General features: G+C 46.0%; 1 protein-coding gene and 1 pseudogene across 4 annotated transcripts in view; one reads left to right on the top strand and one right to left on the bottom strand.

The window, feature by feature from the left end:
* NLRC3 (NLR family CARD domain containing 3) overlaps positions 1-26,506 on the top strand; it is a 34,386-nt gene continuing 7,880 nt past the window's right edge. For 3 of the 4 annotated variants that reach the window (XR_005064135.1, XM_037029897.1, XM_037029900.1), the window contains exons 1-12: positions 1-246; positions 2,356-2,518; positions 13,869-13,972; positions 15,042-15,103; positions 15,372-15,573; positions 15,696-17,445; positions 18,466-18,552; positions 21,749-21,832; positions 22,276-22,359; positions 23,753-23,836; positions 25,176-25,259; positions 25,884-25,967. Coding sequence is in view for 3 of the 4 variants with exons in the window: in XM_037029897.1 (XP_036885792.1) it covers positions 15,396-15,573; positions 15,696-17,445; positions 18,466-18,552; positions 21,749-21,832; positions 22,276-22,359; positions 23,753-23,836; positions 25,176-25,259; positions 25,884-25,967 (2,435 nt within the window). In the remaining variant the exon portion in view is untranslated. The remainder of the gene's footprint in view (positions 247-2,355; positions 2,519-13,868; positions 13,973-15,041; positions 15,104-15,371; positions 15,574-15,695; positions 17,446-18,465; positions 18,553-21,748; positions 21,833-22,275; positions 22,360-23,752; positions 23,837-25,175; positions 25,260-25,883; positions 25,968-26,506) is intronic. The other variant, XM_037029899.1, reaches the window with a different exon arrangement.
* On the bottom strand, positions 3,283-3,779 carry LOC118975779 (60S ribosomal protein L27a-like; annotated as a pseudogene).

Genomic DNA, 26,506 nt, shown 5'->3' with positions numbered 1-26,506 from the left:
GCTGTGACAACCTGTGGGCTCGGGGACAGCAGGAGCTAGTGGGCTGCCCCAAGCAGGACTTTACTCCTGCCCTTGACGGATCCTGAGGACTCAGGGCCCAGCCGACTGGCCACGGAGAGACCCAGAACATCCCCAGCACTGCCAGCCGTCCCTGTCCACTGGAGCAGGGCTAAGCCTGGGAGCACAGGGATGGAGTTTCCACCGACCCCCTCTTCTGGGCATCTCTGAGTCAACAAGGCCCAGGAGGTAAGTTGAGTCCAGGCTGCCTCGGTGAAAGATGGGGGAAGAAGAGGAGATGGCTGGCAGGAAGGGCCTTGATTTTTGAGGCTGAGCTGTTCTAAAAGAGGTGGCTGGGAGAACTCCAAGAAGGTGTCCCCAAGGGTGCCAGGAGCTGATGAGCAGGACTAGTTCACGGTGTAAAATAAACCGATGTGCCCAAAGATGGCAAAGAGGACAAAGAGCAGCTTGCTGGGTATCAGTGGTGGGACAGGAAGGGCAGGAAGCAGCCAGAAAGCGCTGCCGCAGGCAGGCAAAAGGGACACTGAGCAGTGCAGCCCACTAGTTAAATTGTGAATCAGTACGCCCGAGCACCACTCCTGCACCCCCTTCCACCATGACATGGAGGTTACTGTGCCAGACCCACCCTGGGTCCTGAGGGCCCAGGGAGGCCGTGCCAGTGGGGTGGGGTTTGGCCCTCCGTGCCTGCTGCATGAATGCTGCCCTCCTGTTGGGTGAGCAGCCCTAGGGGCCTCTACCAGCCTCATCCTTGGATGGAAATGAGGTTCATCATGCTGGGAGGAACAGTAACCACAGAGGCCTTCTCAAAAGAGGCACTGCTGAGCCAGGCCAGGGGTGGCTGTTGGCCATGGGTCCTCCCCTATGGCCAGGCTCCTGGGGCCCTGGGGTTCCTCCTGGTCCCTTCAATGGAGGCACATGCTTTCCTTGAGCCCAGAGGCTCACTCTTGGCCATCACAGGCCACCCTGTGGCTAACTTGTGGGTGAGGGTATATAGATTGGGCATCCCTTTCTCTGTCCCAGGCACTGAGCCTGTCCCCAACTTCCCACTGAGGCTCAGGGCCCAGTGCAGTCAGGAGGGCCATGTCTGTGGCAAAGCACACTCATTCCTCTAGGAAAGGCTGTTTGGTCTCGGTCAGGAGAAAGGAGCATCCAAGAAGATGTGGCCTGACATACGGACAGCCCAGGCAGGAGGTCATTACTGTGGGCCTCTGCAGTCACCCAGTACAGGTGTGCAAGGCAGGAGCCACAGTGAACACACAGGCCAAGCAGACAGCTAGGTCCGAGGCCCCTGGGAGGCAAATGTAGGATGAGCCAGGACTCACTGGCTGTGGCTGGTGTAGCTCAATGGATTGAGCACGGGCTGTGAACCAAACGGTCGCTGGTTTGATTCCCAGTCAAGGCACATGCCTGGGTGGTGGGCCAGGCCCCCAGTAGGGGGTGTGTGAGAGGCAACCACACATTGATGTTTCTATCCCTCTCTTTCTCATTCTCTTCCCCTCTCTCTAAAAATGAATAAATGAAATCTTAAAAAGAAGATGAGACTCATAAGATGAGACTCATTGGCAGACCTGATGAGTAAATTGGGACCTGGGTCTTCTCAAAGATGGGGCACAAGCCCAACTGTCCAGCCTTAGGGATGGGGCCTGAGTGACACCAACAACAGGGAGCACATGTCCTTAGCTGTGCCCTGCCCCAAGGATGAAGCTCTGGGAACACATGAGAATGGGGAAGCCCTGCTCCATGGAAGTGGCAGTTGTCCCCCAATTGTCGATCTGGTCCTGCTCTGCACCCTCCAGCTCAGACCCTCTGTAGAGTGAAAGCCTCCAGCCTCTAGATCCCCAGTGGCGACCTGAGGCCCGCTCCCCCTCAGTCTTCCCCTCTTTAAGCTGGGCTTGCAGGGCCTCCTGCTGCTTCCCCAGGGCAGCCACTGTGTGTCTCCCAGCACCTAGCAAGGTGCTAGGTGCTCAGAAAGCACTAATTGAACAGGGGCTACCTGACTATCCCTGGTGGCCTATGGTAGGTTCCACCCTGCAGGGGTGGCATCTGGGGCCAGGTAGGCAACCCACTGAGGAAGAACCTGCATCAGCCTCTGGTGTTGGCCCCAGGAGATCATGGGAGTGGGGTACTTCCTGGCTCACCTGCTAGAGTCTCCTCCTCTGTCCTTATTGAGATCAGGTGTCCAGAGGTAAAGGCTGGATGGGGAGGGGGGTCTTCTCTAACTGGGGCCTGAGTAGGGGGCCAGATAAAATACAGAACGCCCTATTACATTTGAATTTCGGATAAACCATGACATCTTTTTCTATCCTCATCTAAGGACAGTTTTTCATTGCTTTTTAGAGAAAGAGGAAGGGAGAAAGAGAAACATCGACGTGAGAGAGAGTTGATTGGTTGCCTCCCGTATGCGCCTGGACCTGGGATTGTATGCAGCCTGGCCGAGAATCACACCTGACTGGACCAGGGATCATTCGCACCTGGACTGGGGACTGAACCCGCAACCTGGGTATGTGCCCTGACCAGGAATCGAACCCGCAACCTCTCAGTTATGGGATGATGCTCCAACCAACTGAGCCACACCAGCCAGGGCAACAGTGAGATTTTTTAAAAAGTATAAGTGTGTCTGTCCAATTAAATAAAATATATACATGTTGGGGACCTGGCCCAGACCAATGAAATAATAATGGTACCATCTCCAAGTGGTTGTACTGAGCAGTAGCGTTTGAAAAATAGCACTCCATTTTTAAGAAAAGAATGCTCCTATGACCCAGCAATTCCACTTCTGAGTGTATGTACCCTAGAGAATTGAAAGCAGGGACTTGAACAGACATTTGTCACCCACAAGAGTGACAAAAAGTGGAAACAACACAAGTTTCCCTTGACAGATGAATGAATAAACAAAATGTGCTCTTTCATAATGTGGAATCTTATTTAGCCTCAAAAAGGAATGAAATTCTGATACACGTTACAACATAGATGAACCTGAAAACATTATGCTCAGTAGAGAGGTCAGATGCACAAGGACAAATGCCATGTGATTCCCATTACGTGTGGCCCCAGGGCAGTTGGGTGCATGGAGGTAGAACGGGGCGTGCCGGGGGCCGTGAAAGGGGGCGGTGAGTTAGTGTTCAATGAGCATAGATTCCCATTTGAAAGGATGAAAACTTCTAGAGGCACGTGTTGGTGATGGTTGCACAACGCTAGAGATGTGCTTACTGCCACTAAATTGTACACTTAGAAAAGGTTAAAGTGGTAACTTTCATTTATTTATTTTTCACTTATGAGCATTTAATGAACTCCCCTCCATGTGGCTTCAAGCTACCAGCACGCACGCCCCACCAAACACTCAATCTCCTCCTCAGCCCTTCTGCTGAGGAATTTGCCTTTCACAGCGACAGGCTGTTTCAGGAGCGTTCCCTTCCCCAGATCTCTGCAGTACCCGATTGCGCCACATCAGTGATGGGAGCGGCTTGTTTTTGGCAGCGCTGACTGATGTCTGCTTGCTGTCCAAGGTCCACAGTTTATCCAGGTTGACAGTGGGGCAGAAGCTCTGGGTCCTCTTTAAGTGGTAGTGCCTCATGCCAGCTTTCCCAAAGTGACCTGAGTGATAGTTGTCGAAGTTCACCCTGTGATGACGCAAGCCACCAGCATCACCTCAGCCTCCTGGGGGCTTCCTGTGCTTGTGAGGTGGCTGTGGCTGTGGCTCACGTTGCCCTGAAGTTTCCGGGTCTTCCTCAGTCTAGGTGGCATGTTGGTGATTGAGATGCAAGAGCTACAATGGTAACTTCTATTTTATGCGTATTGTACTACAATAAAAAATTAAATGAAAAATACAGTTCTCCAGAAAATGTGCTGCCGGAGCTGGGAAGCACTGGCTCTTCTTTACCATGGTCTCCTCTTACTCGTGGCCACCACCATACCACCAACAAACAGCAGCAGGTTTGTCGCCTGCTGGGCGCACGTGGCCACAGTCCGCCGCTGGGCCATCCCTCCACCACCCAGCCCAAGAGCAGGACAGAGACCTAATGCACTAAGAGGCTGCAATAGCATTGCTTCGTTTGGGTTTGTGCACATTTGAATTTTTAGATAGCAGCTAGCATAACTTTTTTTAAATTGAGGTAAAAATTACAGAGACTAAAGAGAGGTTAATAGATTTTTATATGTTTATACACCTGTGTACCCAAGGGCAATATATAGAAGTTCCCAGCACCCTGGAAGGCTCCCTCATGCCCCTATTCAATAGAACTGCCCCCATGGGTAACTGCTATTTTGACTTCTATCAGCTCAGATTAGATGGGCCTGACTTTAAACACCTCATCAATGAGATCAGAGTGAGTTCCCTTTGGTGTCAGACTTTCTTCACTCGACGTGTCTGCAAGGGTCAGCCCTATTGTTGAGTGTGTCCATAATTTATTCTTTCTCATTATTATATAGGGTTTGATTGTATGAACATACCAAAAGCATCTCATGTATTGTTTTTTTAAAGATTTTATTTACTCTTAGAAAGAGGGAAAGGGAGGGAGACAAAGAGGGAGAGAAACATCGATGTGAAAGAGAAACATCCATTTCTTCTGCCACCCGGGCACGTGCCCTGCGCGGGGATGGGACCAGTGACAGTTCAGTTTGCGGGATGATGCCCAACTAAATGAGCCACACCTGAGAGAGGCCATTTTATCGTTGATGAACTTTGGTTGTTTTTGCTTTTTTGGATATTATGAGTAAAGCTACTATGAACATTCTGGTACTGTGCTTTTGTTTAAAAACGCATTTCCATTCAGTAAATACACAGAGAGAGAATCGCTGGGTCATAGAAATATGCATATTTAGCCTTATTACTACCAAACATTTTTCTGAAGTGATTTTAATTTGCATTTCTCGGATGATTAATGATATTCTCTTTTGTCTTCACATTTTTGGGCTCTCTTTTAATTGGGCAGTGTTTCTTACTGACTGTGTGTGTGTGGGCGGGGCATCCCCTAATCAGTGGTTTGCTTCCTCGCCCCTTACAGGCTTGTCTTCCAATGACAGGTGTTCCCAGTTTTAATGAATACCAGCATATCATTCTTTCGTGGTTATTGCTTTTTGGGTTTCATGTAATTTTTACCTAACCCAAGTTTGTCGAGATATTCTCTTGTATTGAACTTTATTGTGTTAGCATGCACATTTAGTCCTATGACCCAGCTTGAGTTAATTTTTATGTATGATATGAGGCGATGGTCAAAGTTGACTTTTCCCATAGTAACATCTGATTAGCCAGCACAGTTTAATGCAAAGACCCTTTCCCCGCTGAATCTCAGTGGAGCTCTGTTGTAAAGCAGGCACCGGTACACGCGTGGGTCTCTGTGAGCTCTCTGTTCCACCACATTGGTCCCTCCGTCTGCCCTGTGCCCATACCCGTAGCTCTATCTCAAGTCTCAATACTGTTTAGTGTAAATCCTCCAGCGTTGTTCTTTTTTAAGTTTTGGTGATTTCAGGGTCTTTTGCATTTACCTGTGTGTTTTAGAATCAGCTTGCCAATTTACCCCCTCCCCTTCCCTCAAAACAGACTGTTTGGATTTTTGTTGGGATATTATTCAATCTATAGGTCAATTTGGGAAAAATTGACATCTTAACAATTTGGAGTCTTTCAATCCATAAACATGGTAAATCCCTCCTTTAGGTATTCTTTAAGTCTTTTAGTGTTGTTTTATAGTTTTCAGTGTAGAAGCCTTGCAAACTTTTTGTTAGATTTATCCCTAGATATTTGACTTTAAAATGGTACTTTGAAGTTTCACTTTCAATTTGATTGTTGCTAGTATGTAGAAATATAACTGACCTTTTTTGTATTGATCTTATGTCCAGAAACCTTGCTAAATTCACATATTAGTTCCAATAATTAAATTTATACATTGGATTTTCAATGTATACAATCATGTCAACTATGACCAGTGAATTTTATTTTTTCCTTTTCCGATCTTGATATCTTTTATTTCTTTCATTTGACCTATTGCACTAGCACCAAATATTTTATTTTTTATCTTTAAAGATTTTATTTGTTTACTTTTAAAGAGAGGTGAAAGAAGGGAGAGAGAGGGAGAGAAACATCAATGTGCAAGAGATACATGTGTGGGTTGCCTCTCACAAGCCCCCAGCTGGGCATCCGGCCCCCAACACAGGCATGTGCCCTGATGGAGGACTGAACGGGGCGACCTCTCAGTCCGCAGACCAGCACTCAATTCGCTGAGCCACGCCAGCCAGGACAAATAATATTTTAAAAAATCAAACAAACCATCGGCCATAAGAGGTTACCTCTGGAAAATGGAAGCAAGGCATATACTTACTTTTTTATTGTTTAAATGTTTTTAAGAAGCAAGTATTACTTTTATAATTATGTGATCAATTTATCTATTTACTAATATATTTTACTGATTATGCTATTACAGTTGTTCCATTTTTCCTTCCCTTTATTCCCTTTTGCCCTGTACCCATCCCACCATCATTTCCCCACCTTGGTTCATGTCCATGAGCCATACATATAAGTTCTTTGACTTCTCCATTTCCCATACTATTCCAAACCTCTCCCTATTTTGTACCTATCATTTATGCTTCTTATTCCCTGTACCTTTCCCCTCATTCTCACCCTTCCCCTCCCCACTGAAAACCCTCCATGTGATCTCCTTTCTGTGATTCTGTTCTTGTTCTAGTTGTTTGCTTAGTTCCAGTGTTTTTTTAGGTTCAGTTGTTGATAGTTGTGAGTTTGTTGTCATTTTACTGTTCATATTTTTGCCTTCTTCTTCTTAGATAAGTCCCTTTAACATTTCATATAATAAGGGCTTGGTGATGATGAATTCCTTTAACTTGACCTTATCTGGGAAGCACTGTATCTGCCCTTCCATTCTAAATGAAAGCTTTGCTGGATAGAGCAGTCTTGGATGTAGGTCTTTGGATTTCATGACTTGGAATAGTTCTTTCCAGTCCCTTCTTGCCTGCAAGGTTTCTTTTGAGAAATCAGCTGAGTCTCATGGGAAGTCCTTTGTGATTAACTATCTTCTTTTCCCTTGCTACTTTTAAGATTCTCTCCTCATCTTTAATCTTGGGTAATGTAATTATGATGTGCTTGGTGTGTTCTTCCTTGGATCCAACTTCTTTGGGACTCTCTGAGCTTCCTGGACTTCCTGGAAGTCTATTTCCTTTGTCAGACTGAAGAAGATTTTCTTCATAATTTTTTCAAATAAGTTTTCAATTTCTTGCTTTTCCTTTCTCTTTCTGACACCCCTATGATTTGGATGTTGGAATGTCTAAAGTTGTCCCAGGTGTTCCTAAGCCTCTCTTCATTTTTTGGAATTCTTGTTTCTTCATTCTGTTCTGGTTGAATGTTTATTTCTTCCTTCTGCTCCAAACAATTGATTTGAGTCCCAGTTTCCTTCCCTTCACTGTTGGTTCCCTGTACATTTTCCTTTATTTCACTTTTCATAGCCTTCACTTCTTCCTCTATTTTGTGACCATGCTCAACCATTTCTGTGAGTATCCTGATTGCCAGTGTTTTGAACTCTGCATCTGATAGGTTGGCTATCTCTTCAATAGGTAGTTGTATTTTTTATGGGGCTTTGAACTGTTCTTTTATTTGGGTGATATTTTTTGGTTTCAGCATGTCTGTTGCATAGTAATGGGGCCAAAGCCTTAGGTATTCACCAGGGTGGGGCAACCTACATAGCTGTGTGGTGGTGCTGTATGTGGTGAATGGGTCCTAGAGGGGACAGTGCTGCTGTTTCAGATATAGGCAGAGTTTCAGGCACTCCCTCCACTACCCAAGTAAATTGGGCCCTTCTGGTGCTGATTCCTAGGTGGGTGGGTTTGTGTACATCTAGAACCCTATGGATCCATCCAATGAACTCTCCTGTGGGGCTGGAAGTTTCTCCTGCCACCTCAACTCTCACAGCTTTTTTTTCAGTCAGAGATTTTTGAGGCTTTATTTCCCTGTGCTGGAACCCTGGATAGTGTGGTCTGTCTTGCTCCCCAGTTGTTCTTTCTGGTTTATCCATATGCAAATGCAGGACCACTCTGTCCTCCAGCCGCCATCTTGCTGCGAGTCCTCTCCACCCTGTCTGCCAGTCTTGCCCCTCCTACCAATCTGGTTGAATGTTTCTTCATTAACTCCTTGGTTGTTGGACTTCCATACTGTTTGATTTTTCTGGCAGTTCTGGTAATTTTCTGTTTTTAAATTTGTTGTTGTCCTTCTTTTGGTTGTGCAAGGAGGCAAAGTGTATCTACCTATGCCTCCATCTTGACCAGAGGTCCTGATCAATCTATTTAAGTGAGAAGGAAGGAATACATGTTTGTTAGAAAAATCTAAGCAATTGAAATTCACAAAATAAGAAACAATTTCTTAATCCTGCTGTCATAGATTTCTAATTTTTCTATAGCTAGACAAAAACTGGTATCCTCTAAAGAAAGAAATGAAAATTCATCATAATTCTCCTCTACACTTTACTATTTTTCATATAAAATACATTATAAAACATCAAGGAAGCTCAACACATTCCATGTAAGATTAACTCAGAGACCCACACTGAGACAAATTATAATCAAACTTTCAAAAGACAAAGACAAAGAGAGAATCTTGAAATTAGCAAGATAAAAGCAAATTGTCCACACACAAGGGATCCTCAATAAAATTACCAGCAGACACTTTGGAGGCCAGAAAAATAGTAGGCTGATATATTTAAAGTATTCAAAGAAAAAAAATTCCTGCCAACTAAGACTCCTATATTCAGTAAAAATGTCCTTTAAAAGTAAGGTAGAAATTAAGACATTCTCAGATAAGCAAAAGTGGAGGGAGTTCATAACCACTAGGCCTGCCCCATAGGTAATACTCATGAAAATTCTGCAGGATGAAATAAAAAGACAGTAGACAGTAGTAACTCAAAGCCATATGAAGAAATAAATATCTCAAAACATGGACAACTATAAACACTAGTATTATTGTAACAATGTTTTTCTGCACTATTTGTTTTCTACACTATTTTAGAGATTATGACATTTAAAGAAAATAACCCCAATTATTAGTGTGCAAATTAGTACTATATTACTGTAACTTTGGCTGTAGAAAATTTTGTTTTCTACAACATTTAAGAGTCTAATACATTTTAAAAAATTATTAGTTTATGTTTTGGGGCACACAATGTATAAAGATGTAATATAGTGATATCAACAACTAAAAGAGGCAGGGACAAGGGTGTAAAGGAGCAAAGTTTTGTATGTTATTGAAGTTAAGTTGATATAAATTCAGATTAGAGTGTTATAACTTTAGGATGGTAAATGTAATCTCATGGTCACCAGAAAAGGAAATGAAAAAGAAATTAAAATATTTCACTACAAAAGATCAAATAAGATAAAAGACTGTCGTGCAAGAAATGAGGGTGGGGGGAGCTATAAAGCCTGGAGAAAACAAGTACTACAATAACAGAGATAAGTTTCTCCTTATCAGTAGTTACTTTAAATGTAAGTGGATTAAACTCTCCGATCACAGAAATTGGCAGAATGGATAAAAACACGTGATTCAACTATATGGGTATATAAGAGACTCACTTGAGACCCAAAGGCACAAATGTTTGAAAGTGAAAGGATGGGAAAAGATACTCCATGAAAAGGGGAACCAAAAGAGATCATGGGTGTGGCTATTCTGACATCAGACAAAATATACTTTTAGTCAAAAAAGTTTATGAGACAAAGAAGGTCATTATATATTAATAAAAGATTCAAACAGCAAGAAAATATAATAATTACAAACATTGTATACATTATGATAGACCATCAAAATGTATGAAGCAAAAATTGACATGACTGAAGGGAGAAATAGACAGTTCTGCAATAATAGTTGGGGACTTCAATACCCCACTCACAATAATGGATAGAACAGCCAGATAAAAGACACAAGGAANAGACCCAAAGGCACAAATGTTTGAAAGTGAAAGGATGGGAAAAGATACTCCATGAAAAGGGGAACCAAAAGAGATCAGGGGTGTGGCTATTCTGACATCAGACAAAATATACTTTAAGTCAAAAAAGTTTATAAGAGACAAAGAAGGTCATTATATATTAATAAAAGATTCAAACAGCAAGAAGATATAATAATTACAAACATTGTATACATTATGACAGACCATCAAAATGTATGAAGCAAAAATTGACATGGCTGAAGGGAGAAATAGACAGTTCTGCAATAATAGTTGGGGACTTCAATACCCCACTCACAATAATGGATAGAACAGCCAGATAAAAGACACAAGGAAATAGAGTGTGGCAGAAAAAACACCTGCTTCAGTGCAGCTGATAGGGTGTTTTAATATGGGTGCAATCATTTAAAGTTTTAATTTGAACATTTCACCTGAAATGTCATATGATGTACTTGAATGTGATACTGTTATGTTACAGAATTACATGCTTATAATTTTGTAATAAAAGAGTTTGTAATAAAAAGGGGGTGTTATTTGTGCCAGATCCTGTAGAAGACAACACTATAGATCAACTGGGCCTAACAGACACATGCAGATCACTCTGCCGACAACAGAATACACATTCTTCTCAATTTTCCAGGATAGAACATATGTTAGGGCATGAATTGTCTTAACAAATTTCTAAAGATGTATATTCTCCAATGTGATGAAGTAGAAATCAATAACAAAAGGAAAACAGGAAATTTACAAAATTGTAGAAGTTAAACAACATACTTTAAAATAAATAAATAAATAAATAATTTAAAAGAAATCATATGGAAATTAGGGAATACTCAGAGATGAATGGAAATGAAAACCCAACATTCCAAATTTATGGGACACAGTGAAACTGGTGCTAGAGGGGAAATTGATAGTTATAAACAATGTTTTAGGACCATCTGTAGCCACATCTTTGTGCACTTGACTAATCATTTCTTTTTTTATCATTGATTTTGGAGGGAAAGAGAGTGAGAGGGAAACATCAATTTGTCCTTCCACTTATTTATGTATTTATTGGTTGATTTTTTCATGCACCCTGACTGGGGATTGAACTTGCAACCTTGGTGTATCAAGGTGACACTCCAACCAACTGAACTACTCAGCCAGGGCTCCAATTATTTCTTTAGGATAATTTGCAGAATTGGGACTTTTGGATCAGAGGATATTTAATGGCAATAGATAATCACAAAGCATGATCCAGAACTGAACTAATTTAACCTCCCACCCACTATGTATTAAGATTCCTACCACCACATTCTTATGAATGCAGCCTGTTACGTCATTATAATCTTTGCCAATTAGCAAAAGAAAAACGATAGTGCATTGTTTTTATCTTTAATGAAATTGAGAATATTTTCAATATCTTGGTTATTTATGCTGCTTTGAATGATGTTTCCTTTTTTTCTATTTCTACTGTTTCTGTAATTATCTGTCTCTAATTCTATATGTACTCATTATTCTTATTGATCTATAAAAGCTCCCTATATATTAAGGATATTAATGCTCTTATATCTATGTTACAACATTAGCAAATGTTGACTCCTGGCTTTAGGTTTTTGGCAGTCTTATTTGGGACATTTATTATTATTTAGAAATATTAAACTAAGGCAAATCTCTTAGTCTTCCCTTTACGACTCCTAGATTTTTTGTCTTGCTTAAAAAAAGCCTTCCTGCTCTGGCCAGGTGGTACAGTTGGTTGCAGCGCCATCCTGTACACCAAACGGTTGCAGGTTCGATTGCCAGTCAGAGCACATATGGGTGGCAACTGATCAATGTTGCTCTCATCTCTCTCTCTCCACTCTCTTCCCCTCTCTCTAAAATCAATGGACATAACCTCAGGTGAGGATTCTTACACAAAGAGTATTTTTAAATATTCTCACCTATTTTCTTAGTGTACTTTTATGGTTTTGTATTTATAATACAAATTCTTTAATCCAAATTAAAATTAAATTTTGTGTTCAATGTGCAGTAAAGCTCAAAAAAAGTTTTTCATAAGCTAAATAACTGCCATAACAGCATTTCCACTGATTTGAAATGCTGTTTTTGTCACATTATCAAACTTCTTCACAGCTCAATAATATAAATATATATATTTGTTCCTCAACTCTATACTATGTTCTATTGACTTATGTTCTAGTCCACTCTATCTTATATAGCTTAATATAAATGGAAGCTTGTATTCAACAATGCAAGGTTGGTTCATTGTTAGAATATCTATTAGTATAGCTCACAGATTAAAGGAAAGATCTAATATATATCAGTTATGTCACTCCCTCCAGTGGCTTCCCACCACATGGAAAGTAAATAAATCTAAAACTCCTTACGATAGTGACCAAGTCTCAACCCCACTCTGACATTGTCTAAAACCCTTTTTGTGAGCCTACTTGCTTATTCACTGTGCCCCGTGACTCAGGTTTTTTTCTGTTCCTCTAGCACTTGCCGTCCCCCTAGCTCTTTGCATGATTAACTCTCACCCTTTAGACCTCCACCTACATGTAGTTTCCTCACAGAGGCCTTTCCTGGCCACTGTGACTAAAGCATCCCCTTCCCCCGACACCCCCATTTCCCCTGCATCACTCACATGGTTTATTTCATTCACTAATCACCATCCGAATTGCCCTGCCTATTCACTTGTTTTCTTCTTTATTGTCATTTCCCCCATCCCACCACACTTACAGGGGAAGGACTTTGTCTAACTTGTTCGTCTTCACATCCCCAGAGGCTGGAACTCGCTGCTTCCCAGTTGTGGGTCCTTAGGCGAGTTAACCAACCTCTCTGAGCCTAGTGCCTTCACCCATAAAAATGGGAGAAATAGTGGTAGTTAAGAGTTGCTAGAAGAAGTCAATGAAATGATATAAATACAGTGCTTAACAGAGTGCCTGGAACAGAGTAAGCCTTCAATAGTATTATATAATGTTATTTGAGTAGTAATAGGAAATGAGGAATTTAAGGGATCTTTTCCAAGAAGCGAGGAGAACTAATTAGAAATCTGTGACTAACATCAGGCCTAACGGTTTGGCGGAACCACTCTGGTGGAGACAAGGACGCCTGCTACAGCCGCGGCCATTCAGCAGCGCTTGTGGGGAAGCACTGATCTGGCCAATGTAGAAAAACTGTTCAAAAGAAGAGTTATAATTTTTAAAAAGAGATACAATTCTTTGTAGTGCAGAATGCAAAAGGCTGAAAGGAATTAACTGAAAATGATAACTAATATGAATACTTAACATGTTAATGGGATATGAGATAAAATACACAAAAATTGTCTTTTTTGGGTTACAAAAAATCAGAAAAACAACACAAACTATTTAAAAACACCTAGATGCAAATAAAAAATTGGCAAGATTTAGATTTTAAAAAATATAGTTTTACTAAAGGATCTAAAAAAGACTTCAACAATACCCACATTAAAGTGACTTCCACCAAAACTTCATCTGTCTTTTTTACCCTTAGTTTTGACATTTAGAAGAATAAAAGAGTAAGAATAGCCAGAATTCTGAAGAAATAGCAGTGGGCTTGCCCTGGACCACTTTTATTGTTCCCAGATTAGTTCATCCACCTCATATTTGTTATACTCAACTCCCCAACACCACTATGAATTAAATGGCTGGGAAACGCTATTTTACTTGTTACTGAACTTCTTCTAGCATTTCCCAGGTGAAAAGGTGCATCCCAAGTTAAAATCCAGGAACGTCAACACAAATCCAAAGTTGATAGTGTGTTGAATCCTTGGGCTGTAGCCCACAAACCCCCGCTTTTAAGTGAATAACAGTGAGACCAGAGCACACAGGGCTAGAAGGCGCGGCTGAACCTAGTGCAGAGCTGCTGCACCCAAAGCAGTAGGTCTGACTTCTGCCCAGCCCTAAGTCCAGGTTTCTCTTCTAGACCCCTGGAGGAGGGGTGGCCAGCCCCCAACCCTTGAGTTCCTAAGGCCCAGCTGGAGGAGCTGTGGTGGGAGGACCTTGGGCCAGAGACCCTGCCCACTGCAGGTGAGAAAGTGGGTGAGGAGGAGGGGCAGGTTCAGGGTCCTCAAGTGTCTACCTTAGCTGAGGGAGGGACACTTGGGGAGGTGGGATACACAGGGGTGTGGGGGGCCTTGGCAACAGGATCCACTCGTATCCCCAGAGAGGAAAAGTGACATGAGCAGGTGGGACTCAGACATGGCTTTGCCTCTTAGTGCTTCTGCCTCACTGTCCCCTGCCGAAAACAGTGCTGCCTGGGGTCAGGAGCACCTGCTCTTCCAGGGGACCCCAGGAAAACAGAGTAAGAAAAGTAGCTATAGGACTGCTCTGAGGACCAGCTTTCCCTCTCTCTCGACTTCTCCGTTCTTTCTTTGTTTCTATTTAGAATAAGAATCGATAAATAGAAATCTCTTCTGAGAGAGAGAGAGAGAGAGAGAGAGATTTGTTCTTTCACTTACTTATCCATTCATTGCTTGATTCTTATGTGTCCTGACCAGGGATTGAACCCATGACATGGCATATCAGGATGACATTCTAACCAACTAAGTTAACTGACCAGGGCCATTCTTTGTTTCTTTTTTAATCACTAGACTTTAATTACTACAGCTTTAGGTTTCCAGAAAAATTGAGAGAAAAGTAAGAAAAATTGAGTACAGAGATGTGCATATATCCCCTGCCCTCCGCATGCACCCTCCCCCACCATGGACATCCCCACCAAAGTGGCACATTTGATACAACTGATGAACCTACAGTGACACATCATTATCACCCTGAGCCCATAGTTCACGTTAGGGTTCACTCTTGGTGTTGTACATTCTATGCACTGGGACAAATGTGTAGTGACATGAACCTACCACTCTAGTATTCCACACAATGTAGTTTCACTACCCTAAAAATCCTCTGTGCTCTTCCAATTCATCTCTCTCTTCTCCCCCCAACCCTTGGCAACCACTGATCTTTTTACCGTCTCCATGGTTTTGCCTTTGCAGAGTGACATAGAGTTGAAATCATACAGTATGTAGCCTTTCCAGGTTGGCTTCTTTCATTCTTCCCTTCTTGTGAGTGGACCAGCTCATAACTGTATTGCCATTTCCAGGTTACAAATGAGGACACAACGGCACAGAACGCTCAGGCGGCCTGCCCAGTGTCACACAACCAGTAAGTGGCAGAGCTCAGATTTGAGCTTGGACCTGGGTTCTTACTAATTTGGTCCCCTGCCTCTGGGCAATACTCCCTGGTATCAGCATCCATAAACAAACAGCCCTTCCAACTCCTTCCTGGAGGCCGGACAGTGGGCCACTAGCTAGGGGAGGAGAAAGGGTGGGTCCCCAAAGGGTAAGTCCCCACACATGAGAAGGCTCCTTGCTTGTCCCAGGCCACTGGTCAGCAAGACAGCAGGCAGCAGGTTCAGGCCCTTTCTTCACAGCTCCTGGCAGCAATCCTGGACTCCATGAGGAAGCAGGAGGTGCAGATGGGTGGGGAAGCTGGCCAGGGCCTCGGTGCTGGCTCCCCAGCTGAGCAGGTGAAAGCCCTTGTGGACCTGCTGGCCGGGAAGGGCTGTCAGGGCTCCCAGGCTCCACAGACCCCTGAGAGGACACCCGACCACACACAGGGGCCTCATGGCAATGGTAAGCAGATGGATGGGTATTCCCAGACCCTCTCCCGGCCTTCGCCCCCCTCCCAGTTCTACCTCTTTCCCCTTCCTTTCACCCACCCTACCCAGCCCTCCCCTCTGACCTCCATCCTGCAGACTCAAGGATACAGAGACACCGAGAGGCCCTTCTGAGCAGGGCAGGAGGCAGCCTGGAGCTGGGTGGCCACTCACCCAGGCTGACCGACCTCCTGCTGGTGGAGGGCCTGATGGACTTGCAGCTGAAGGAACATGACTTCACCCAGGTGGAGACAACACGTGGGGGCTGGCGCTCCACCAGGACCATCGGCCTGAACAGGCTCTTCCTGCCCCTGTCTCGGGTGTCCATCCCACCCCGCGTCTCTATCACCATCGGGGTGGCTGGTGTGGGCAAGACCACCCTGGTGAGGGACTTTGTCTGCCTCTGGACCCAGGGACAGGTTGGCCAGGACTTCTCACTAGTGCTGCCTTTGACGTTCCGGGATCTCAACACCCATGAAAAGCTGTCTGCAGACAGACTCATCCGCTCCTTCTTCCCACATGTCGGGGATTCTGGCCTGGAAGTGGCAGCTCCAGCCAAAGTCCTTCTTATCCTGGATGGCCTGGACGAGTGTAAGACTCCTCTGGACTTCTCCAACACCTTGGCCTGCACCGACCCCAAGAAGGACATACAAGTAGACCACCTGATCACCAACATCATCCGAGGAAACCTCTTCCCAGAAGTTTCTGTCTGGGTCACCTCCCGTCCCAGTGCTGCTGGCCAGATCCCAGGGGGCCTGGTGGACCGGATGACTGAGATCCGGGGCTTTAACAAAGAGGAGATCAAAGCGTGTTTGGAGCAGATGTTCCCTGAGGACCAGGTACTCTTGGACTGGGTCCTGAGCCAGGTGTGGGCCAACCGGGCCCTGTACCTGATGTGCACCATCCCAGCCTTCTGCCGACTTGCAGGGTTAGCACTGGGCCACTTATGCCGCCATAGGCGGGGACCCCAGGACACAGAGCTGTGGCCTCCGAGGACGCTGTGTGAGCTCTACTCTTGGTACTTCAGGATGGCCCTCAATGGAGAGGGGCAGGAGAAGGGCAAGACGAGCCCTCGCATTGAGCAGCTGGCCCACAGTGGCCGTAAGATGGTGGGGACACTGGGCCGGCTGGCCTTCCATGGGCTTGTGAAGAAGAAGTACGTGTTCTACGAGCCAGACCTGAAGGCATTTGGAGTGGACCTTGCTCTGCTGCAGAGCACTCTGTGCAGCTGCTTCCTGCAGCGGGAGGAGACCCTGGCCTCGTCAGCAGCCTACTGCTTCACCCACTTGTCCCTGCAGGAGTTTGTGGGGGCCGCGTATTACTACAGCGCATCCAAGAGGGCCATCTTCGACCTCTTCACTGAGAGTGGAGTGTCCTGGCCTCGGCTGGGGTTCCTCACACACTTCAGGAGCGCGGCCCAGCGGGCCATGCAAGCTGAGGATGGACGACTGGATGTGTTCCTTCGCTTCCTCTCCGGCCTCTTGTCTCCAAGGGTCAATGCCCTATTGGCAGGCTCCCTGCTGGCCCCGGGCGAGCACCAGGGCTCCCGGATGCAGGTGGCCCAGATCCTTCAGGATTGCCTACACCCCAACAGGGTGGTCTGTGCCCGGGCAGTCAATGTCCTGCACTGCCTGCATGAGCTGCAGCACACGGAGCTGGCCCGCAGTGTGGAGGAGGCCATGGAGAGCGGGGGCCTGGCCAGGCTGACCGGCCCCCGACACCGAGCTGCCCTGGCCTACCTTCTGCAGGTGTCAGATGCCTGCACTCAGGAGGCCAACCTGTCCCTGTGCCTCAGCCAGGGTGTCCTCCAGAGCCTGTTGCCCCAGCTGCTGTACTGCCAGAGCCTGAGGTGGGCGCCAGGGTGGGGTGTGCAGGGTGTGTTGTCAGAGGAGAGGGTAGAGGACCAGGAAAGTGCTTCCCTCCACCATGACCCTCTGTATCAGTGTCCTGGGGCTGTGTAACCAAGGACCACAAACTGGGTGGCTTAAACAATACAAATGTATTCTCTCACAATTCTGGAGGCAAGAGTCCAAAATCAAGGTACCGGCAGAGCTGTGCTCCCTCTGACACCTGCAGGAGAGGATCCTTCCTGCCTCTCTGGCTTGCAGTGTTCGCTGGCAATCCTGGGCTTGTAATTGCACCACTCCAATCTCTTCCTCCATGGTCACATGACCACCTTCTCCATGTCTGTCTTCACGCAGAACTTTCCTTGCTTGTAAGGACACCAATCACATGAGATGGCAGTCCTGCCTCACTCCAGTGTGACCTCATCTTATCTAATCACATCTGCAACCACCCCATTTTCCAAATCAGGCAGTACTATTGGGTCACTGGGAGGTTAGAATGCCAACACGTCTTTGTGGGGACACAATTCCATCCACAACATCATGTGAACCATTCCGATGCTGACAGAAGCCACACCCACTCACTCTCAGCCTATCCTCTGTCCACGGCTCTGATCTCAGGAGGAGGTGAGGGGAAGGCATCAGGGCCTTTCAGGACCTGAGAGCAACTTCCATGTCCTCAGAAGTAAAAATAGTAGCAAGTGTCCCACAGAGGCACACAGTGTGCGGGGTTGCTGGGAAGACAGCCCTCAGGATAGGAACCCTAGGGTTTATGCCATTGAGCCTTCCAGTTCACCTTTGTAGGAAAATGCTGTGAGCATAGTGGGCGTGCTGTCCGAGATCTCGGGGCCATATGCTAGGATCTACATCGGGATGGAGAGAAGAGAGAGGGAGAGGATCCCAGCCTGGGTTTCTGAGCTTAGCACCCCCTCTTGCTGCCCTGATGCCGGCCAGGGACCTCATTCAACCTGCCCGTGTCGGGGGTTGCAGGGGGAACACTCACTATTGCTGTTTGTTTTGACCAGGCTGGACACCAACCAGTTCCAGGACCATGTGATGGAGCTGCTGGGCAGTGTGTTGAGTGGAAATGACTGTCGCATTCAGAAGATCAGGTAACGCTGATCCAGGAGACTCCTCCCTGGCACTACCCCCCACCTCCCTCCCTGTCTCTCGGGGTCTGAGGGCCTTTCCCAGCCTCCTTTCTGCTCAAGTGGCTAAGTGGTACTTCAAGGAGAGGCATCTTTGAAACATAAGTCTCAGGATGCAAGCTGCTTGTTTCCACCAATTCCAGAAAGTTCCAGAGGCTCAGGCACTCATCTGTAAGAAGAAAGAAAGGATAGAGTGAGGATCAGAGGCTATTGTGGACAATGGAAGATTTTTTCCAAACACTGTGTGTGCTGACATGGTACCAGGCCCAATTTTCTTAAAGTTTGCCCTCAAATAGCGTTCTGGGGACAGGACCGTATCTTTTTTAAAAAATTACATTTTCTTAAAAAATTTTAATGAAAAAATTTAAGCACTGCATCTGTGATGTAATTAGAGTGACATTTATATGCTGATCAGAAGAGGTTATGAAATCTCTCTTGTAATAATTTCCAAGTTTGAGAAACACCCTTGTTCGTAGTTGAAGAGCTACCAAGACCTGGGCAGGGGTGGGGGGCGGGACACTGTTGGAGAATTAGGGAAGTGAGCTTAGAGAACAGGGCCCAGAGAGTAATTTTTCATCCTCACACAAGGCTTTGGGTTCTGAAATAATCTTTATCTGAGAAAAAAATGTAGAATGAATCAGGAGCAAAGCAATCATTGAGGATAGTGGTTAGACTGGCAGGCTCCAGATGACCCTGTACAGACACCTCTGGGCCTAAGGATGGTAAGGATGGGGTCACAAGGTTATTTACCTGTGAGTTCTGGGGTCCCCATGACTAATGTCGGGTTCAGTGATTCACTAGAAGGACTCAGAGGACTCAGAAAATCTGTCATATTCATGGTTATGGCTCATTACACAGAAAGGATACAGACTAAAATCTGTGAAGGAAATGGTGAATGGGGCAGGGTCCCAGAGAGACCAAGCGTGAGCTTCCAGCTGTCCCCTCGCAGGGGGATTGTGGCAATGTCTTGGGACAAGACATATGAAACATTCCAACCAGGGAAGCTCATCCAAGTCTCGGTGCCCAGAGTTTCTATCGGGTTGGTCATGAAGACACACCTGACCTCCCACCTGCTGACCTTACTCTCCAGCTCTTCCTGAAGTCAGGCTGACACTGGGTGGCCCAAGATTCCCAACAGAAATTGTGACACAAGCTATTCAGCAAAACCTAAGCCCCCAGATAAGCAAAGATATTCTTATCAGGCAGGACATTCCTCTCCAGAGGGGTGTTGGTCAAGGTTAATCTTTCGCAGAACACTGCCTCCTAGAGTCGTTGGGAAGCTCCAACAAGTTAATTGAGAAAAGTGCTTCAGACAGGACAGGCACTGTATAAGGACCAAATGTACTGGCGGGACTGTCATCTTACTAACCAGAGGTAGAAATGCAATTTCTTTGAAAGAAACATGATAACGACAACATCTCATTATTAATGTTTTTTCATGCATGGGAGCCATCAGCAAAATAATGAACTTTCCGTGTTTGGTTAAACGGAATCTAGATAGTGCTCAGAAATTTTTCTGAACAAAGCTTCACATTTCCTCTATGGCCACATGTTTTTTTTAACCTCTCTGTAGTTGGTCCTCAGTACCACATCCCTGTTTGAAATGCCCAAAAGATCCTTTACAAAACACATTCAAGGCTCATGAAATATTATTCATAAAATATTAGAAAACTCTTGGGGTGAGGAAGGTGGGCAGAGGTTCTCTAGAACCTGGGCATATTTATATAGAAGGTATTCTGGATCGTCTTCAAATGTTTTTAAAGCAGCAGAATCCTTTTTTTAAAAGTGACACATCAAGCAGAATCCCAATAAGTCAAATAGACAAAAGAGGAAGAAGCTGACGAAATTGAAAGGAGAGATGAGAGCTCAGAGTCTAGCACTTGGCTCCCCCTCAGACTCCTGGTGGCCCCTGAAGCTTTTCTGTGGAACATTAGGAGCCCTTGAAACATGGCTTAAGAGCACTGGGGAATCTAATTGTATCCCACGGTGCTTCCCCACCATTTTAAATGTCTGAGAAACGTTAAACTTCATCAGCTGCCATTTCTGAAATTGGGTACATGAAGCAACATTAGGTTGATTCATCAGCATATTCTTGGAATTGCCCTTTCAAGGCAGATACAGATGTACTTTTTTATTTTAAAAAACAATTTTATTTATTTATTTTTAGACAGAGGGGAAGGGAAGGAGAGGGAGAGAAACATCAGTGTGTGGTTGCCTCTCGTGTGCCCCCTACTGGGGGTCTGGCCCGCAACCCAGGCGTGTGCCCTGACTGGGAATGGAAACTGCGACCCTTTGCTTAGCAGGCCAGAGCTCAATCCACTGAGCCACACCAGCCAGGGTCAGATGTACTTTTTTTTTTAAACCTTAAAGTTAGTTTTGTAATAACTCTACCATTTTCCTTTCTTGCATTAGGAAAAAGGGCTGGCACCTATGGTGCCCCGAACAATGAGTATATGAGAGATGATTTTTAAAAAAATTTAATTTGTTGATTTTTGAGTGAGAGAAAAGGGGGGAGAAAGACAGGGAAAGGGTGGGGTGGGGAGAGACAGATTGATTTGTTATTCCACTTATTTATGCATTCATTGGTTGATTCTTGTATGTGCCGACTGGGAACCAAACCCTTAACCTTGGCATATGGGGATGATGCTATAACCAACTAAGCTACCCAGCCAGGGCTTGAGGGCTGATTGTTAAATTTTCAGGAAGTTTTGCAAGCTGTGAGTGCCTGAAACTTGCTATAGTGAAAGTATTTACACCGTAAACATTGGCCAATGCTACGAAAGATGGTTTTCGTATTTTGCTTTTTGCTGAGAACCAGCTTTCCGGCACAGCACTAGCTGGGGTCCACTGGTAGACTTCTGTACCTGTCCTCCCTCTTTCCTGTGATGCGTAGCAGCTGTTGTGCTGGATTCTGGCCAAACGTCCCCGGAACCCTTTGCCAGCGTAGACACTGGTCTGCCCACTCTGGTCCTGCCTGGCCTGGCTCAGAGGCTTTCCTGGGCCTGGCATTTTGTTCCAGGGTTCACACGATCTCCACCTGTGTCCAGGCTTTGGTGATTCTGGGGAGGCTGAGGGGTCTGAATCATGAGCCTGGAGTTGAGGAAGAGGCAATGAGATTTATAGCCTTAAAATAACCACTTCTTTTCCTCCCCTTGGGCAGCTTGGCTGAGAACCAGATCAGTAACAAAGGGGCCAAAGCTCTGGCCAGATCCCTTCTTGTTAACAGAAGTCTGACTACTTTAGAGTAAGTACAACACCAGAGGCCAATCTCTAACTCTTGGGACAGGGAGTACTTGTGAGACAACCTGTAAAGCTCCCTTGACCATACTCTCCCTTGAGTGGGTGGGAAGAATAGATGAGCAAACGAAGTATGGCTCCTGCTCAGCTATTCAGACTCACCCAGGAAGCACCGGAATATTAGCTCTGAACCAGGTGTTATCATTCCCCTTTCCATACTTGGCCGAAGCCCACTGGTCCATTAGACCCTGTTTTCTTCTCCGCATCACAGGTGGCCACCTTCAGAAACTCCAGCCTTGTTTGCCTACATAAAGATCTCTATCCCACTTCCATAAAATATGAAATTCCAAACCCTGATATATTTTGTTCAAGAAGCATAGGTCAGTGTAACTTCTGTTCCTCCCTGGGAACTGGATGAAAGAGAATGGTTTTTTCTCTTCCTTCCTCCAGCCTCCGTAGTAACACCATTGGACCTCAAGGGGCCAAGGCACTGGCCGATGCTCTGAAGATTAACCGCACTCTGGTCTTTCTAAGGTACATGTCAGCTGCTTTCTCGTGGAGAGGGGCCAGAAAACCTTCTCCTCAGGTGCCACCCATGGGGTGGGGGGAAGGGATTGAAAATGTGGCCATGAGATACCAGCTCCCACTCAGTGGAAACCACAGGATCATGTATCCCAAGCAAGTGCCCAGGTTCCAGCTCCCCCCAGGTTACTGTGCCTGTGTTTATGGCCTGAGCAGGGGACAGAGGAGAAGAGGGTGGGTAAAGGGGTGTAGAGGCAGAGGGGAAAAATGATCTACCAGGAATTCCCCAAGACCGTGGTACCAGAATGTTCCCCTCACATGTTTTTCCAAGGCACTGAAAACCCATCCTTCCGAGGATTCTTATGGTTTGGTGTGGTTTTCTGGGCTTCATTTAGGGGCCAGTGGTTGTATCCATCCTTAGTTGAATGTATACCACCATTTTTTTTTGGTTTGCTTTCCTTTGTTTAGTTATATTGAGGTGAAATTCACACAGAGTTCACCATTTTGAAGTGTGCGGTTGGATGGCACATAATACATTCACAATTATGCCACCATCACCTCTATCTAGTTCCAAGATATTTTCAGCACCCTAAAAGGAGACCCATACCCATCCGCAGTCACTTCCCATTCTCCCCTCCCTTCAGCAACCACCAATCGGCTTTCTGCTCAATGGATTTGCCTATTTTGAATATTTCATATAAATGGAAGCATACAATAAGACCTTTTATGTCTTCTTTCACTAAATATATTTTAAAGGTTCATCCACATTTTTGCAAGTATCAGTAGTTCATTCCATTTTATGGCTGAATAGTATTCCATTCATCAGTTAATGGACATTTGGGTTGTTTTCACTTTTTGGTAATGTGAATATGTTGCTGTGTGCATTTGTGTGCAGTATTTGAGTACCTGTTTCCAATTATTTCGGGTAAATGTCTAGGAGTGGAATTTGCTGGCCACATGGTAACTCTGTGTTTTACCTTTTGAGGAACCACCGGTCTGTTTTCGACAGCAACCACACCATTTTACATTCCCACCAGCAGTGTAAGGGGGTTCTGATTTCTCTACATCCTCACCAATGCTTGGGTGCTGTGACTTTCAGCTGTAATTAGGATTATAGATGACCTATCTTCTGTCATCTAGATATCATAAGCACCTTGTCCTCAGTCAACAGGCAAGTGCTTAGAGACCCAGAAGGAACCCTAAGGCAGAGAAGGAGAGGGAAGGGCCAACTGTTCCCCACTGGCTTTGTGGTGGCCATTAAGGGCCTATAGTGGTCAGTGTCCCCTCTCCCTGAGGTCAGCTGCTGCCCCTCCTTGGGCATTGGTGACACTGCAGTGGTGGTTCAGGCCACCACTGGGTGCCCTCGTGCGCTCCATCAGGGTGTGCCTTTTCCTTGCCTTCACAGCCTTCAGGGCAACACGATCAAGGATGATGGTGCCAGGTCCATGGCTGAGGCCCTGGCAGCCAACCGGACCCTCTCCGTGATACAGTGAGTAGACATGAGAGCCTCTTTGGTATTCACCATCTCTTCCTCCAAAGGCCCCTCTGCCTGTGTTCTGCAAGGAGGGATGAATGGGGCAAGGCCCCGGGGCTTTCTGACTTGTCTGGATGGCCCTGGAGAACTTGATGTCCATTGCTTTTCCAGAGGCCAGGTGTTGGGCAAAAAATTCAAAATAAATCCTCCTACAAATCCAGAAAATCCTCTCCGCAAATGTGAGAAAGAACAAAACAGCTTTATTATTTGAATAAGCAGTCAGCGAGACTGTATGCACATCATACACAAGCCACTGAGGAGATTGCAAAGACAGAAAGAAATCACGCCCTTTCCCATGGCAAGCACAATGTGCATGTGTCCAAGACAAACAACAACTTGTCCTCATGTAGGAGGACTGGACAGCACTGTTTGTCACACAGGGTTCATCCTAAATTAGCCTGGTTCTTGGGGCCATTGGTGTTTGTTAATGGCCTTTAGCCTTAACTTTCAAGGAAAGTTAAGACCTCATATCTTCATGACAAGAAGGCACTTACAACCTGGAGCCTGTACTATCTCTTCTTTGATGTGTACTTTTCAAAGAGATGGCTTTAAGGCCCTTAGAAAAGACATTCCAAGTCTGTAAACCTTGGCAAGAGGTTTTTATTTCGCTTTTAAAATATATTTACATACTTCTCAAAAGGACAGAGAAAGGATTCACAATTGCAACAAGGAAATACACTAAGAAAAGGGGGAAGGATATCTCTTTTTCCTTTGGAACCAGGGAAATTCCCTTTTGCTTTGATTGTGCTTATCCTCACACAGGAGAGGCCCTGCCCTGTCTGTCCTTCTGGGATGAGCGCAGGGTTCTCTGGTAGCAACCCCTCCTCCAGATTTAGTATAAGAGGAAGGAGCTTTGGGAGGAGAGGAACCTAAGTAAAGGAGCACCTGCCCTAGGGAGGACTGTAGGGTTGGGAGACTTGCTGCTGCACATGGGGGTGGACTGCTGAGTGTTGAGGAGGTCGGTCGGGTAAGGGGCCCGTGGTGCTTGCATGTGGAAGTCCCCACTCAGGAGGTTGCTAGATATTATCAGTGTCTGTTGTCTCTGCTTTCCAGTTTCTGACAAGTGAGGGCCTGGCTGCCCTTGCCTCTTATTCTCCATATAATGTTGGTCTCTTGGCAACACTTCAGCAACAATTGGCAGACCTTTCCCGGAAACCCCTCCCGCTATGCTGTGATACGTGCAGATGGCACTCAGCCCTCCCTAGTCTCTGACCTCTCACCTTGAATTGGAGTGGGCTTGGCCTGGGCATGGCTGTGACCAGCTTTGCTGAAGGACCCCTCTCGTCTCTCACAGCCTACAGAAGAACGCCATTGGGCCCGTGGGAGCCCAGAAGATGGCAGATGCCCTGAAACAGAACAGGAGTCTGAAGACGCTCATGTGAGAAATGCAGAAGGGCCAAATTTGTATCCTCAGTGACTGACACAGTGCGCGGCCCATCATAAATATTTGTGAGCATGCGGATGGATGGGTGGATGCATGGATGGATGGATGCATAGACTAGTAGATGAGTGGATAGATGGGTGGACAGTTCAATGGATGACTATGTGAGTAGATAGATGGATGAATGTATTGGTGTAGGACACCTGGTTTTGAACTCCAAAGCACTGGATCAGAAGAATGGAGACCCAGATTCCCAGGACTGAGTGAGCTACAACTATCTCAGGCTCACATTTGCTGCTTCCTTGGCTGGCAGAAGAAAGTGGCATTTCCTAGCCACCTTTTCATAAAGTATCACAATACCTCCCATTAAATGGTTGGTCCTGCTCCCTGCCCCCTACTGCCTGCCCTGGAGCCAAGAATGACTTTGCTAACTTGATCTCTTACAGGAGGCAGGAGGTCACTTACAGAGGTCTCTGGCCCACCATCCCTAAGTAGGAGAAACCGTGTACGGGCACCCTTGGGACAACAGAGACAGCCCTCCCCTAGACCCCGATTTCCAGGCCTTATCCTGTCCAGCTGCCGCAGAAGGCTGGCTTACCAGTGTGTGTCCATCTCTTACAGGTTCTCCAGTAACAGCATTGGTAATAAAGGTGCCAAGGCCCTGGCTGAAGCTCTGAAGGTGAACCAGGTCCTGGAGAGCCTAGAGTGAGTCTGCCTGATCACCCTCCAGGGGTGGCTGCGGGCCGGGGCAACTCCCCCTGTCCTACTCAGGTTCCCCATCTAGTAGGTGGGTGGGTCCCAGAGGAGGGCTGTCAGTCAAGGCTATTTCCTGCAAGAANCAGAGGTCTCTGGCCCACCAGCCCCAAGTAGGAGAAACCGTGTCCTGGCACCCTTGGGACAACAGAGACAGCCCTCCCCTAGACCCCGATTTCCAGGCCTTACCCTGTCCAGCTGCCGCAGAAGGCTGGCTTACCAGTGTGTGTCCATCTCTTACAGGTTCTCCAGTAACAGCATTGGTAATAAAGGTGCCAAGGCCCTGGCTGAAGCTCTGAAGGTGAACCAGGTCCTGGAGAGCCTAGAGTGAGTCTGCCTGATCACCCTCCAGGGGTGGCTGCGGGCCGGGGCAACTCCCCCTGTCCTACTCAGGTTCCCCATCTAGTAGGTGGGTGGGTCCCAGAGGAGGGCTGTCAGTCAAGGCTATTTCCTGCAAGAACTCAACCAACCACCAACTCTGGGCATACTAT

The sequence above is a fragment of the Sturnira hondurensis genome, unplaced genomic scaffold, assembly GCF_014824575.4.
Source record: "Sturnira hondurensis isolate 20B ecotype Veracruz unplaced genomic scaffold, ASM1482457v3 Scaffold0020579, whole genome shotgun sequence".
Classification (NCBI taxonomy): Eukaryota; Metazoa; Chordata; class Mammalia; order Chiroptera; family Phyllostomidae; genus Sturnira; species Sturnira hondurensis.
This window is presented reverse-complemented; position numbering and strand designations above follow the sequence as displayed.